The 15,461-nt window shown below is 47.0% G+C and overlaps 1 protein-coding gene across 1 annotated transcript in view; it reads left to right on the forward strand.

The window, feature by feature from the left end:
- Ttc26 (tetratricopeptide repeat domain 26) overlaps positions 1-12,442 on the forward strand; it is a 102,770-nt gene extending 90,328 nt beyond the window's left edge. Inside the window, exons 14-16 of the mRNA XM_077671292.1 lie at positions 6,539-6,645; positions 8,540-8,673; positions 12,054-12,442. Of these exons, the coding sequence (XP_077527418.1) occupies positions 6,539-6,645; positions 8,540-8,673; positions 12,054-12,168 (356 nt within the window). The 3' untranslated portion in view covers positions 12,169-12,442. The remainder of the gene's footprint in view (positions 1-6,538; positions 6,646-8,539; positions 8,674-12,053) is intronic.
- The last annotated feature ends 3,019 nt before the right edge of the window (positions 12,443-15,461 follow it).

Genomic DNA, 15,461 nt, shown 5'->3' on the forward strand with positions numbered 1-15,461 from the left:
GCGATCCCTCGCTTACTCCACAGCATATACGCCGATAATATTACGCTGTGGACCACCAGAGGCAGCGACTTTCAAATCGAGGAGGTTCTCTAACAGGGAGCTGACTTAGTTACCGCCGCCGCGCAAGTTGGGCTTGGATGCTCACCTGAAAAATCTGAGCTTTTAATCCTCCCCGCCAAATCAACCGGCAACCCAGCCCAGACACCCACCATTGAGGTCCGCATTGATGGTAGGGATGTTCGCCAAGTGGAAGGTCCTGAAAATACTTGGGCTCTGCATACAGCGCAATTTCGCAAACATTAAGTACCTAGCACAGCTGAATTCTCAGGTGAATCAGACGATCGCCCTCATCCGCAGGATTGCTGCCCGCAACAAGGGGCTCAAAGAAACGGAGCGTATCCGGCTGATACAGGCATTTGGGCTCAGCCTTCTCACTTACTCCCTCCCGTATCTCTTGCCCTCGCGTACCGAACTCTCTAAAGTCAACTGCCTCATTCGAAAGACCTAAAAAACGGCGCTACAAATCCCTCAGAGCACTACCACTGTCAGACTCGAGAAACTCGGCATTTACAATACTGCGGAGGAACTCATTGAAGCCCACCTTATCGGTCAGCTAAATAGGCTCTCATCCACCCCCACCGGTCACACTCTCCTTGTTACTCTTAACCTTAAAGCCCCTATCCTCTGTGATGACAGGCTCCCGGTACCAGCCGACATTCATGGCTCCCTCACTATCCACCCTTTACTGCGCAATATCACCCTGTTTTCAACAAGCAGCGTAGGGAACTACGAGCACAAGCACTTACAGAGAAATACCCTGTCCACCCCACTACGGTTTACATGGACGCAGCTTGCTATCGATGGCAGGATGCATACACTGTCGCAGTAGTAATCAACCATTCCAACACTCCTCCTCTTAAATCCCTAACAGACCGCACCAACTGACCCGCTGAGACGGAAGAGGCGGCAATAGGTGCCCGGTAAAAAGCGCAAATGCTCATGGGTGCATTGTCTGCTACCGCGGAGTTCTGTTACTTCCGGTTCGAGAGCTCTCCTGGCCTCCCATATGCCGACGGCTTTCACGTGCGCTTGTGCTTGTTGTTTATCTGTTTGCACTGAAAAAAAAAAACCGCTCATGCATCGCACATTCAGTGTGTAACAACAATGAATTCTACTAGGGGCTTCTCTGAAAGGTTAGCACTCTGTGACAAATAAACAACACGCACACACGCGTGTGAAAGCCGCCGGCGTACGGGAGGCCAGGCGAGATCTCGAACCGGAAGTGGCTGGAGCAGACAACGTACCCATGAGCCTTTGCACCTTTCACCGGTCACCTATCGCGCTAGCCCTTACACATAGGCCGCCCCCTATCACTATCATCTCGGATTCGAAAACGGCCATTCGAAATTACGCCAGAGGCATGATCTCGCCCCTGGTGCTCAAAATTCTCCTCAAAAATCCTCCTACCATACAAATAAAGCTGATCTGGACTCCGGCCCACATGGGCGTGGGGGGAAACGAGGCAGCACATAGGGCCGCTCGAGAGCTCACCGTCCAAGCAGGCCCTAGCCTCGAACCCTTTCACGGAGCCCTATCAGCTTGGGACAGTCTCTTGACCTTCCAAGACATTACGGCACATTACCGCCTCTCACGCCGCCAGCTCCCCCCCGCACACCCGGATTTATCCAACAGGGAAGAACGGCTATGGCGACTGGTGCAAACCCATACCCTCCCATGTCGCTACCACCTGCACCGTATTTATCCTTCCGTCTACCCCTCCACCAACTGCACGGCCTGTGGAGCAGTGGAAACACTGGACCATCTTCTTTGGAACTGTCCCCACAACCCCTATCCTCTCTTAGCAGACGGTGGGCACAGGGCTGAGGCACTGGGCAGGTCCGACCTGTCTACCCAGCGGGTGGTCACGGCGAGGGCTGCTGCGGACACCGATACGCCGGTCACCACGTCCCCTAAGGGGCCTTTAAAAGCTCAATAAAATGTTTGTCCTCCTCCTCCCATGGTGCGTTCACATGCGGTTTTGCACAGATGGCATCTGGCCCCATTTTGTCTGACTGGCAATGAAAACTGCCTGCTTCAAAGTAACTAAGACATTATTTTGCCACATTTATATTCAGGCAGAAAGTGTTGTGCAGCCATTGCATGTAATGTTGCCTAGTATGAAAAATTGGGCTCAATAGGTTTCTGAGGAAAGCTGGTTTCGAGAATTGCATTGTGCCATAGGACAAAACAAAATTAACTATAAATGAAAAACAACACAACAAAAGTCCTGAGTTTTGCCATGCCTATTTTTGTGCTCCTTTTCTATCATGTTTACAACCAACATGACCATACTGTTAATTACATTGCACCTTTGGTCTCATAGGTCACCCAGAAAGGAAAACAACTGAAGTCGAGGAAGTAGTGTAAGGAAAATTCACTTTATATTGTAAAACAACAACAGTATTAATGTATTCTTGAAAGCGTAAGAAACAACAGCCTCGCCTGGACCTTTTGCAAATGTAAAATAGTTTCTTCTTGTCTTCTTTTTATTTTATGGTGAAGGAATGGGGCTGCTTCTTTTCCTGCAGCTTGTTAAGTTGGCCAATTTTTATGTGATCAGGTATCTAAGCATTCAGGAGTAGACGTGTCCTGATCAGGTATATCTTGAGTCCAACTGAGTAAAGCGTATTCTGATTTTTATCATGCTAAGGGTCATATTCCGAATGCTCCCCATGAGCACAAACGAGTTGCAGTGAATGAATGAAGATAGCACGGAATTCTTTTATCAACACGTAAATGCCTAAGACTAGTTCACATACTTGAGCAAATCACAAGCACGGCATAAACTTAATGCGGTTGCCCAGCAGTTGGGCAACACGCCACTATTTAAACTAAATGGATATGCTACTCGATAGTTTCCCTCCAGCTTAGAGACTGCCTTTTCCATGTATTTTCTAGTTCATAAATATACCATAGAATGCTTGGCTGCAGCAGCTCTCATAAATTACAAAAGGACAAGAATAAGATGGGCATTGCTTCCACAGATGATCCCTTTGTATCATTCCTGACATGAAATAGCCAAGTGAATCTTTGGACCTTGGTAACAAACTGTTTCAAAGCACAGTGCAAACCGTGATGAACAAACAGCATTGCGTCAGGTGCATAGCCTGCGACACTGTGCAGCTGAAAAAAATATCTATGTCTTTCTGCTTCATTTTCCTGTGTCTACATATGCAAAGTGCCTTTATTAACAATAAAAGCAGGGCGGTAGGAGGGGTGTAAAACGTTTAAAGAGCTTACTGCAAAATAATGTGACACGCTTTTTTTAAACATTATGTATGAGCTGCCTCACGTAAGAGGCATTTCTTACAACATTCTTAGCCCTGTATGGCTTTCTCACACAGCTTAGATGTCGTGCGAAAAAGGCAACTTAGTCTAACAGCTCAAGGCGAGGTAGGTGCACCTTCTCCCGTTTGCACTCAAGAGTTTACATGAGAAGGCATTAAGTAATTGCATCATAATCGAGTAAACTGAGGTCACTTCGCACTATGAGGCACAGGGCAGTGTGGTAGACCTCTCACTCAAGGATCTTTAGCGTAAACCAAGACATTGTGTACAGAAGGTTATTTTTTTTGGCTTTATAAATTCAATGCAGCCCCGGCAGCCAAGAATCGAACCCAAGACATTGTACATCCCTGCAGCCATAGGAAACCATGTGAGATCTGAGCAATCTGGCACCTGAGAAATCTCATTACGATGAATAAAGCTACCGTGCGATATTACTTAGTGTTTACAAAAACCAAGGATAGACAGCATAGGGGCACTAGATACATCCTTGCTTACACAAAACTCAAAAGTAAAATTAAGAAATATATATATATATCACGCGGCCATCCGAGGCACGGTATATCTATGGTGTTGACTAACACCATGTACTGTGCCCTGGCCGACCACGTAATTTGTGTTCCTGCCTCCACTGGAAGCTGGAAAGCCCTGTAAACGGCCCTGTGGTCAGCCATAACCCATTACACGCCCAAGACTACAGTGCAAACTTTGTCGTGACGGAAACCACGTACGGTGCTGTTCGCACGAAGGTCACGCCAGCCCACCTCATAGATTGTGCTATATCGGTAGTGCATATAACAATTTCTGGTGGGACTTCACTAGGTGGTACATATACCATCATCCATAAATTTTCAACAGTAAAAAAATGAAGGTAGTAATTAAGCAGTGCATGAGCTATCCCTACCTCTTCATTGTTTCACTAGCTACTGAAAGACTTGTATTTGAAAATGTCAGGCTGGAATGGATGCATAGACCAGGTTGGTTTTTTGACATTGGCATAAATAACTAAACTTGATTTTTAGTACACACGCTGCTGTCTTCATGGCTATCAACTACCGTGTTACTGTAAACCCTCGCTTGAAATGTACACGGAGTGAGAACGCACTGGTGGATCTAAAGTATACCATCAAATAGAAGCCAGGAAAAGTCGGGAACCCGTTTGGTTGTGACAAGTGGCCTGCACTAGAATGGCAGTTCCCACTAGAATGGCAGGATGAGTGCTGCAGGCAGGCTAGGGGCACTGTGACTGCAGTCAGGAGATGCTGCAAGAGAAAGAAATGGAACATGAGGAATGAAGCACCGTTGAGGCAGCAGTAATGAACAATCTAGGATGACTAAAAAAGGGGCAAACGAAAGCGAAGACAACACAAGCAGTGCTCTTGCCCGCCCTGCGTTATCCGGGTCGTTCCCGCTGAATTTCCATCGGTTATTGAACGCCGATTGGCCCCACTATTAAAGATGAAAACACATAACGACGTAAGCATTCCTTGGCAGGCACTCCTGGCAGCAAAAGTGCTGGATGCAGCAACGAGTGCAACAGGCTAAAGTAGCGTGTTACAACGCCCTCACGAACCACACGCACACACGAAAACCTTGCCAACAGGGACCTGTCACGCTCCTAACTTCACCAACAGATCGTACTGCAAGTTCATTTTCGTTACAATATTAAGATCGGTTAGCACAAGGCACGTTGTCTAGAAAAAGCGTCGAGGAAAACCAGTGATGTTAATGACGCCACATTAAAGAGACAAGGAAACGTCATGGGCGAGACGGGTTCGCTCGATCGCCGACAGACGCGAACGAGCAGCATAAACAGCGACAATAATGCAAGACGGGGACAACGCGCCGTTAAGAATTTCATAAACGTCGCTAATATAACTGCCGCGAGCAGAAAGCAAGCTTTGCAGTAGGAGATATGCGAACTGATTGCAAACCCGCCAAAAAACACTCACCTGGTCGGCCGATGGTGGACAGTTGAACGCCCACAGATAACTGCAAAGCTGTAGTGCCAGAAGACGCTGGAGCTGTTGAACGACGACTGACAGGGCGACAACCATCGCCAGTTTATGAATTCTTGCGTCGACCGCATAAGTCGAACGCGACTACTTGAATCGCTACGGCACGTACGCCGTGTAGGCAGCACTCGGAAAAATGTAAACATACCGCGCGGGAACGCTGCGAGCAAACGTGACGTCACATCCGCCTAGCGATGCTCCTCACCCGCCCAAAAGGTTGGTTAATTCCTCTCCTGAAGGGCAGGTGTGCGACACTCGTGCCTCCCACGACGGGGCGACGGCTCTGCTGTTTCTCCACTCTTGCTCCACTAGTGCACGCTACAGCGATTGTTTTAAAATTTATTAAAGACACACCGTGAGGCCGGATTCACAAGCAGCGTACGGCTTGCTTCCAGTGACGTCCCTGTACGTGCCTGCACATTTGTCATCCTCGCAGTGATACTCCGTTCCTGGCAGAGCGAAGCCGCCGCCATGTTTCCTAGTGCCGGAACCGCGCGTACACATAAGGAAGCAAGGTGTAAGAGGAGTGCGTCGCAAGAGGTCGCGGGTTCGATTCCCGGCAGCGGCGGCCGCTTTTCTGATGGAGGCGAAAAGCAAAAACGCCCGTGTGCACGAGATTTCGGCGCACGTTAAAGATCCCCAGGTGGTCAAAATTAATCCGGAGCCCTCCACTACGGCGCGCCTCATCGCCTGCGTTGCGTCGGCGCGTTAAACCCTACAATCAATCAATCAAGCAAGAGAACGAAACACCTCGCGCTTGGAAACAGCCACGGACTTTTTTTCTGCTCCTTGAGGACCTAAACATGTCTTAGGCATATTTCAGGACGTTTTCTTTCAGACTCAGTGCGTTGTCTCCAACCTGGTTTGAAACCGCAGCGCTAGTTTCACTCGTGTTGTGTGTCACTTGTCTTTAAGGTTATTTACTGCCTACTGTAACACACTACGGATATTTTGGTCTGATGAAAAGGGATGTTGGCGCAATGGAAATGGAGTAACGCGGACATGGCTTCCACATGATTGGCAGACGTTACGCACCGAAAAAGTACACTTGAATCGAAACGGATGCAAAAGACGTAGTGAATAACTTGTCTTTCGCATTGCGGAGGCATAATGTGGTTGGTGCCAGTCATAGCACCATTGCTGAAAATTATTTCTTTCTCGCTCTCTACAACATTCAGACATCATGAACAGCAAGCCCCAGCAAGCATGGGAGCTGTACCAGAGTATGGAAACCTCGAGCGAGTCCTTCAGTCTCTTACAGCTGCTCGCCAACGACTGCTACAAGGTAGGCTAAACCTTCGACGAGCGCAGCAAAAGGCTGTTTAGCGCATTCAGGAGTACGAACTGCTTTGCCTGAGTTAAAAGCGGTTGAGTTGGGGCTGAACTGAAAGCGGAAGAAGGTTTCGCTATTCTGATTGAAGAGTTCTGTCAGCCTTACCTACGCTAGTGCAGACTGCATGAGAGAATCTTTCATTTCATGTAAGTATTTTGCAGTTTTACGTGATTGACGAGCGGTGCAGGCGTTTCACGTTAAAGAAAGAAGCACGCTCCCGGAGACAGCTCAGTAAGTTGAGAAAAAAACAACAACAACGCAGGCAAGAAAACCGCCTACGATTTTTTCTCGTGCACGGAAGCTTATTTCGCGTGGATTGTATTCATACTAAATCATCACACATTTGTTTGCAGTGAAGTCTCTCTACACAACTTTTTTTTTTGCATGCGAAACGCACAAGAAACGCGATTTCCGCATGCATACACCGCTCTTGCGAAAGTGCTGCCTCTACCACAGCCTCAGGCTCACAGGAGAAGCCATTTCGATCAAAATACCGCGCGATTCCTCAACCACGCGGTCGGACGTCGTTTGGCGCCACCAAACCAGGATTTCGGTTGTAAATCGGCGTTGTTTTAGCTGGTACGGTGCTTCATCAGGGTACAGTTCATTATCCCTATAGATTATGTTCTCTGCCTTGATAAAACAGCGTGGCGAGACCCTGCGACGACAAAATATCAACCCAAAAGCAAGAAAAAGCCGTGTCGCGGGCTTGCGTACTGCAGCGTTATTGGTTGTTTTGCGAATTTTGGCAACGCAATGCCATGTCATTGGAGGGGTAAAGATCGCCGAGGGCATCATTTATGATAGCTGTCGCCGTTAGGAGTAAGTGGTAGAACCGGTGGCCACGGGGCGCCACAAGGGAGAGCCATCATGGTGGTGGGCCCCTGACGACGACGTGTTCGTATGTTTCATACTTCCTATATTTCAAAGATATTTTCTTATACGGCAGTAGAAAACGGAACCATTTCGCGTAGTTCCATGAGGTAACACAGCGGAGACGAGAAAACGGGAAGGTAAGAAATAGGACACCCCATCTTGTTTCATTCATTTTGTTCTGTCGTCCTTTCGCGGCTGCATCATGAATACTTTCATGCATTGCGGATATACATCCAGAGCGACTTTTAGCTACTGTCGGGGTTTGTGGGGTGAGTGTGATTCGTAAAAAATTAAAGGTGTTCCACGCAATGTGGAAGCTGTCAGAAGTGCAAAGCAGTGATTCGCCGTACTGGGCTGTACCGCCATTATCCGCTTACTGCTACCACCCCATGCAATTCAAATTTCCCGTCTTCGCAGTGCTCGCGCGCACCCTGCCTGAAACTACTCCAGCGGGAGTTCTGTTCTCTTTGCGCTTTTCTCGCCGCACGTGCCGGCGTAGCACTGCCCCATTTTTCGCTTGCTATCGTAAGGACCAACCCAACGGGCGTCTTTAACTAAAGGAACGCGAGCGCTGCCGGTTAATTACGTATATTTTTCCTCAAATGTATGTATAGGTTTCTTTGCGGAAGATGTATGACAAGCGGCAAAGTTTCACGAGTTTCGAACGCTTATGACTGTAAAAACCGCTTGGCTTTCGAAGCCTCTGGGGTACGCTGCGAACAACAGGGTTACCCCGGGACGCCGCCTTGGTGCTCTATATACTTGGGTCGAGCGAGCGAGCTAGGACAAGACGAGCGCGTAAAGTCCTCTGCACTTAAAAAGAACGTTGGCTGTGCAGCTTCGGATGCTGTGCGAGCCGTGACACCTCGTCGTACGTTTGAATTGCGCGGCGGATGACCACTGGTACTGCAGGGTTGAGTGCTGCATGATGAGGGTTCACGGGCGATAAAACGAAAGTGTCCGTACGCAGATGGGCCAGTTCATGTACGCCGCCCGTGCCTTTGACCTGCTCGAGAAGATGGACGCCAACCCGGAGTACTGGGAGGGGAAACGAGGAGCCTGCGTCGGCACCTTCCAGAGGGTCCTGGCCGGGAAGGAAGAGCCGTAAGTCGGGGCGCGCCGAGTGAGCGCTACGTTTCAACGACGTTGCTCTCTCCCGATGAGGTGTGCCCACTTTGAGCTATGTCCTTTGACTACGCCCGCACTGGTGGCGCCCTTAGGCGGCTTGTTCCAGCTCGGTATGCGTAGCACCCAACAAGAGTCGACGGGATGAATGAAGGGCAAACAGGACGCGCCCCGCAACTTCCACTCGAGAAATGCTGAGAAGACGTCCATTATGACTGCAATAATCTGCACAGTAGGGCTCCTGCCGGCAATGTCGGAATGCCACCGAGCGTGCATAGGAGAACAGTAATCCCCCCTCTTACGGTTATCGACGTGAAACGCTGGAGAATTACACGGGGCCATTACAGGACACCAATGAAGGATTGAAGATCCCAAGACCACCCTAAGGGGCTTCTGGGAGCTTGGTTTTGAGATGAAATGCCTGCCACACAAGTAGCTTAAGAATAATTGAGCCACTTGAGGTTTTCTGGTGGCACCGCTTTGTTCGGAGAGTACGGAGGTGATCTGAAATCAATGGCCCAAGAACTGCATTTCGAATGTCCATTCGTAGTCTCAAAAGGGGAAAGTCAACGGTGACACTAGGCAGCCACGAAGCGAGCCTACCCCCCCCCCCCCGTCCCTCAAGTTATAGGCACTGAAGTGCTATAACCTATAGGAGACGGAATATTGGGACAATCGGGGGAATATGTCGGGGGCGATACGAACCCAGGGAAATGACATTCCGCTTACAATTTGTACCATATCACGGCCACTCGGAAAGCACTCGCGGGCAGCGAATTGTACGTTACCGTTGTCATTCAGACGAATGGCACATAGACAAAGGGTGCGTTTTGTTTCTTACCCATAGGGTAAGATACGGGACTACGATGCATATTCAAAAAGAAAAAAAAACCCTAAGTAAGCTGTTCGACCAACGGGAAGGAGGACGTGTGAAAGCCCTGCAGTAGCGGGGGAGGTTTAAGAAACGAGCGGTATAAATTATGAAACTGATGTAGTAGGCAACCCAACCAAATTCGTAAAAAATATGGAGTTTTTCTGGCTACGCAAGAACTAGGTTGGGGAATCGATGGACCGATCGAGCAGCAAAATGCACACAGAGGTGATGGATGAGAAGCAAGGCAAGACGTACGTGGTCGAGTGACAGAGTGGAAAAATTCGGCGGCAGAATGTAAGATCGAATGGAGGTGGGGAAAGGGCTGGGGAGTGTTCGGAGAGAGGGAGAGAGTAACATGTATAATAATAAGAGGAATAGTAGCGATCGTGCAAGACTCTTCGGGTTATGCCTGCTTCAACTGTGCTCAATACCAACAGGCACTGAACAGCAAGGTCGGAACTAAGCAGAGCTGTTTCAGAAAGCTCGCAAGAGTGGAAGAAACTATGCAGGTAAAGACCCGCGTCCTGCAGCGAAAAACTGCAGTGAAAATACACTGATAACGGGGGTGATTATTAGCAACTGCTGACCCAGCTGTTACAGGACTGGAAGCGCCTTATAATATACGGAGATTATGCAATATTGGTGCTCACACTAGAAGCGCAAACTTTGTGCCCGACGTTACAGCACGGTCGTGTACAAGATTTCTTTACAGTGGTTGTCATGAAATCACATGCCGCGACGCCTCCTTCGTTTATTGAGGCTGATGTGCTAAGGAGTGCGAAGACAGTTTTTAAGGCGATTCACACTTCCTACGATGTGCCGGAAACACGGAGCAGATATGTACGCGCGCGCATAAAATATATTCCCTTTGATGCTGCTGCTTAGAGGAGCTGGCATGCGCACGCTGCGCTTACTGGCATGGCTTAACTGGGAGCGGCGGATGGGCTCACTTTGCTTAAAATGTCGTCGAAAGACGATAGTCTTCTGCGCCCCCCACTCCCCGTGCAACGTATCTGCCTCTTTTCTGCCTCCCACCCTCCTGTCACGCTGTTTCCCTCTTATCTCGGTCCTCCAGTGGTAAACAAAACGGAGGTTTGGTGAGTTCAGTTTAATTTTCCCGCGTTCGCATGGTTACCTACCGTGTCATATCTCGGGAAATTTTGTTACTGCAGCAAGCCACGAGCTTAAGGATCTAGCGCGAGCCATTTTTTTGTATTTGTGGTTACAATATGGTTTTGAACGTGTTATTGTGCTTGGTATAAAATAATTACTCGAACATCTAAATTTAATTAAAGGAACACCTCTAGTATCAGTTATGTGTTAATATTTTTCCCTAGATACACCTCACGATATCTTTTTTCTATTAGTGTTGAGAACATGAAGTATGCTACCAGACGTAGTAGTTGGAAAATTCTTTCTCTTATACAATTGCCGTGTTCAAGTGTTATTTTAACTTTGGCCGGGCGGCTTAATAGAGGGACAGACAGACAGACAGACAGACGAAAATTTTCGCGTTTAAGCAGCCCGAATAAGTCTTTCTTCTTTTAAATCGGTTATGAACGAGGAGGAGGAAACGCAACGTCATTCTGGAAAACCAGGAACCGCAACACATTCCTTGGAGGCACGCTACGGGAACGGAACGCTATATTCTATACATATGACGAGTTGCATCGCGCGCCTTGTGATCATTGTTCAGGTTGTTGCCGTTCTCTCAAGGCAAAAAACAACGCCTTCTCTGAAAGGCGATGCGCTCGTTGCAAGTCGACAAAAATGAGGTATTGACACCCTGGCGCCGTCAAATATCGGCTACAACATCAGAAACGTTTGACCGCCTAAAAATGTGACCACAGTATATATTTTACTGCCTGATAAATGCACAGGCAATATAATCCTCACCAAACATGAAGAGCGCCGGTCCGAGAATACTACGATTCCTTTTGTTCGTCCGGAAACTGTTTTCTTTGTTGTGACGCTGTGCCTTTGAAAGAACATAATTCCTTTCCCCACGTAGGAGATTAGTTATAAGGAATGCAGAGCGCAATGACGCTGCTGTGAATAGAATTTGGCGGTCAGCGCCAAGTAAAACCAAAACTCCCACCGTAAGAGAAAGACGGTTAAGACTCCAAGCTTTGTCCCATGCAAACTGAGTCAAATTAAAAGACGAAAATCCAAACTGCTTCGACCGTGTAGGAATTGCGCAGTCCGATAGACGTCCGCTTCATAACGGGGGGACCGAGATTAGATTACGGTTGCAGGATGAGTTTTTTCTTGAGGCGCTTTATGTGCATTCACTTACTATCATCATCGTTTCGTGAAACCCATTGTGTAAATCAGGTTTTTCTGCATTGCCTTTGGTGTTACGATGTACGGCGTAAGTGATGAATAGAAAGCTTCGCATGAAAACATCATTGCTGACAAATATTTTCCACAAGCACGCTCTCCATTCACCAATGACACGCTGAAATCTTGCTTCTGTTTGTTCCAGAGAGTGCTTGCGGGAGATCCTTGACATGCTGAAGACAACGAGCCACTCCCAGGCCGAGTCCATCAGCAAAGTGATTCGCGGCTGGTGCAAGGACAAGAAGATTTCTATTCCGTGACGCCAGCATCGCTCAGTGAGGCGTTGCCTTAGTGAAGTGTTGTCACGAGAATAATATGGCGCTGCCTGCATTTGTGGAGGTACGAAACTGAGGAGCCTTGATTGACGAGTAAATAAATTCCTCGGGGAACTAAAGTCTGCTCACGTACTTTGAAGGGAGAAGCTTGACGATGGTTCTACACATCTCGTTTTCTGCTCCTCTACACAAGGTGCACATTGAACGAGCCATGCTAAATTCCACAAGACCGGCGTGTTCAAAGGCGTCGAGACAAAATTTTTTTGGGCGCGTCTTTGAGACCACCATTTGAAAAAAAAACCGCTTTTCGAGAAGAGACGTACTTATTAAGACACTTATTTCTGGAGAGAGCCGTGAAGGTGACGCACCAGCACATAAAGGCGTAGAGGAGGGTCCTTACAAGGGGACAAATATGTATGCAATAAGCATATAGACGACAGTAGTACCACGGACGCCCTATGTTTTGCTTCCCGTAATCTAAACCCCAACTTGGCACCTGGGTTTTGCGGCATTTTCACTCTCGTGGTACCCATCAATCAATCAATCAATCAATCAATCAATCAATCAATCAATCAATCAATCAATCAATCAATCAATCAATCAATCAATCAATCAATCAATCAATCAATCAATCAATCAATCAACCAATCAATCAATCAATCAATCACTTTATTCCAGTTTCTTTACAGGAAAAAAAACTGAGGATGGCAAGAAAAAAAGCAGTCATTAACGACTGCTTGGCGAGCCTCGCCACCCCTACATGTCAGCATACGCAAAAACACTGTGCAAATTCAAGAAAAAAATTTGGTCTTCCTTGGTCATCCTCCTCTTTTCCTTCGTCAACTGTTCGACGCCTTCCTTGATCTTGGTCATTTTCCTGCCCAATAGAAAACCGCCCGTGTTACTTTTCTTTTAAAACCCGGTCACCCGAAGCATGACCCCTGTTCTTACGGAGCCACCTGCATAATTTCTATGCTTTGAAAGTTACTGGAGCTCTTGCTAAACACACACTTGTGCGATTTTTTTACCAATCTGGCCTTTTTTATCCCCGACAGTATGGTTTAGCAAAGGAAAAAAAAATGCAACAGCAGCATTGCTTGACCTACGTCAGCGTTTACAATAAGTTCGCAATCGAGGACAGCTGTCCCTAGTTATATTCCTTGACTTCGCTTGGGCCTTTGACACTATCTGGCATACGAGCCCGCTGTATTTCTTGCGTTCTAATCACTACCCTATAAACATTTATTACAAACTGCAATCTTTCCCCAATGGCCAAAAAATGCGGCCATTCATGAAATATGCAGGTTACACCATCTCGTCGGCTTGTCTTTGGTCGCGGTGCCATACGCGACCTCTGTTTGGTGGAACACGACTAAGCATCACTCAGCATCGCATTCAGCATCGCAAAGCAAGTTAGCGTCTCCGGTCGACTCTCTTTGCTGTAACCGGAGCGTACACCATCACCTAAACTGCCGCTCACAAGTGATCGCCTACATATGACTGTTGGACATCTACCTCGACGTTTTTTTATTTATTTACAGATACAGTTCAAAGCCTTGACCAAAGCAGGAGGGGCTTTGTAAAACACAAGGAATTACACGAGGACTAAACGAAATTAACATAAGCAATAAGTATATAAGAAACATTTCATGGCACCCTGAATCCCACACAAATATTTTCATTTTACAATACCAAAGCGACAGAACGTGTTATTGAGAAAAACGTTGTGGTTGCAACGCTTCGCATTTTTTTGGCTTAAGAAACATCCACAGGTAAAAATTTCAAGTCGGAGACAATTATGGGAAGAAAGGCGTTTTTTAAGCCGTTTGTTCGAGCGAAAATAGTTCTCAATAACAGCTAATCTCTGTGCTTAATAGCCCTAGTTTCGAGTTGTTCAACACCAAGGGGAAGAGATCATTTTTTACCTGACAAGCAACTATGCGGAATTACAAGCCGACAAACTTGAGTGCGAAGATCTAGCGTTTGAATATTGTTTTCTTTCCTTAAAAAGTGATGAGAAGTGGTGCCTACTACATTTCCAGTAGATTAATCGAACGGCTTTTTATTGCACCTTCTATAGCTGCAAAATATCTTGTTTAGTAAACAGACGCAAACCACTGAAGGGGGTTCTAATTTCGCTGAAACACATGCATTGTAGACCATTAGTTTCGTGTTTGCTGGAGCATTTTTGAGCTTCCCCTTTAGATACCACAGCTTGCGAAGAGACGGTATACACATATCAGACACAGGTTTGGACAAACGTAGTTTAGAAGACACGGTAACCCCAAGTTTGTTCGTCTGCGATTTTTTGGATGATGATAAGGGATGGTACTTACATGCGTCTTTTGCGCTACTCGCAGAGGTGCTGTTTTTTATTGTTGAGCAACATGCCCCTTTGGTCACACCGTCATTAATTACCAGAAGATTATTTTATAGTACGCTGTGATCTTCCTTGGACAAGATTTCTAGAACATCTACACAATTGTCAGCAAATAATTGCATTGAAACATCACTCACAACTTATACTAAATCATTGACATAATACGGAAATAGGTGGTGACCTAACACACTACATCGCAGCAATTCTGACGCTAAGGGAATCGATTCAGAGTAATATTTTTTTTATCTCCACAAGCTGTTTTATATTTTATATGTATGAATACACCAAACGAACAATACTGAGAGGTAACCCTGGATGTTTCAACTTACACAACCATGTCCCAGGAGGTACTGCATCAAAAGCTTAGCATAGGTCTAGAAAGAGCATATCCAACTTCCGTGAGCAATCAGAAACCTCATGTACCGCTAAGACCAACTCGGTAATGGTGGACATGTCCCTTCAGAACCTACGCTGGCAATGTGACAAAAAATTTCATTCCACTAGAAATGTTTCAGTATGATATAAATTCTGCTGAAAAGTCCATACCGCAAACTCCTTGTGCCATCCGAAATCGTACAATGCCTTGGTGGAGCGAAGAACGTTGGCAGGCATGACAAATTCAGAATGAGGCCTGCGGTGTTCTTAGTAGATGCACTGCCCAGAACCTTATAGCTTTTAGGCGTGCCAGAGCCACGGGAAAGCGCGCTCGCCGAGAAGCGAAAACTGGCAGCTGGAGGTCTTTAATATCACCTATTAATTCCCACAGAGACACAAGCAGGGTATGTATTGAAATAAAGAAACTCAAAGGAAACAAAACAGACGATTGACCCCTCGTCAGCACCCCTGCCGGCACGCACGCCCACCTTGTAAACACACTTGCGAAACACTTTGAGTACGT

This window comes from Haemaphysalis longicornis, unplaced genomic scaffold (genome assembly GCF_048455015.1).
Source record: "Haemaphysalis longicornis isolate Haplotype H1 unplaced genomic scaffold, Haemaphysalis longicornis Haplotype H1 scaffold_5, whole genome shotgun sequence".
NCBI lineage: Eukaryota > Metazoa > Arthropoda > Arachnida > Ixodida > Ixodidae > Haemaphysalis > Haemaphysalis longicornis.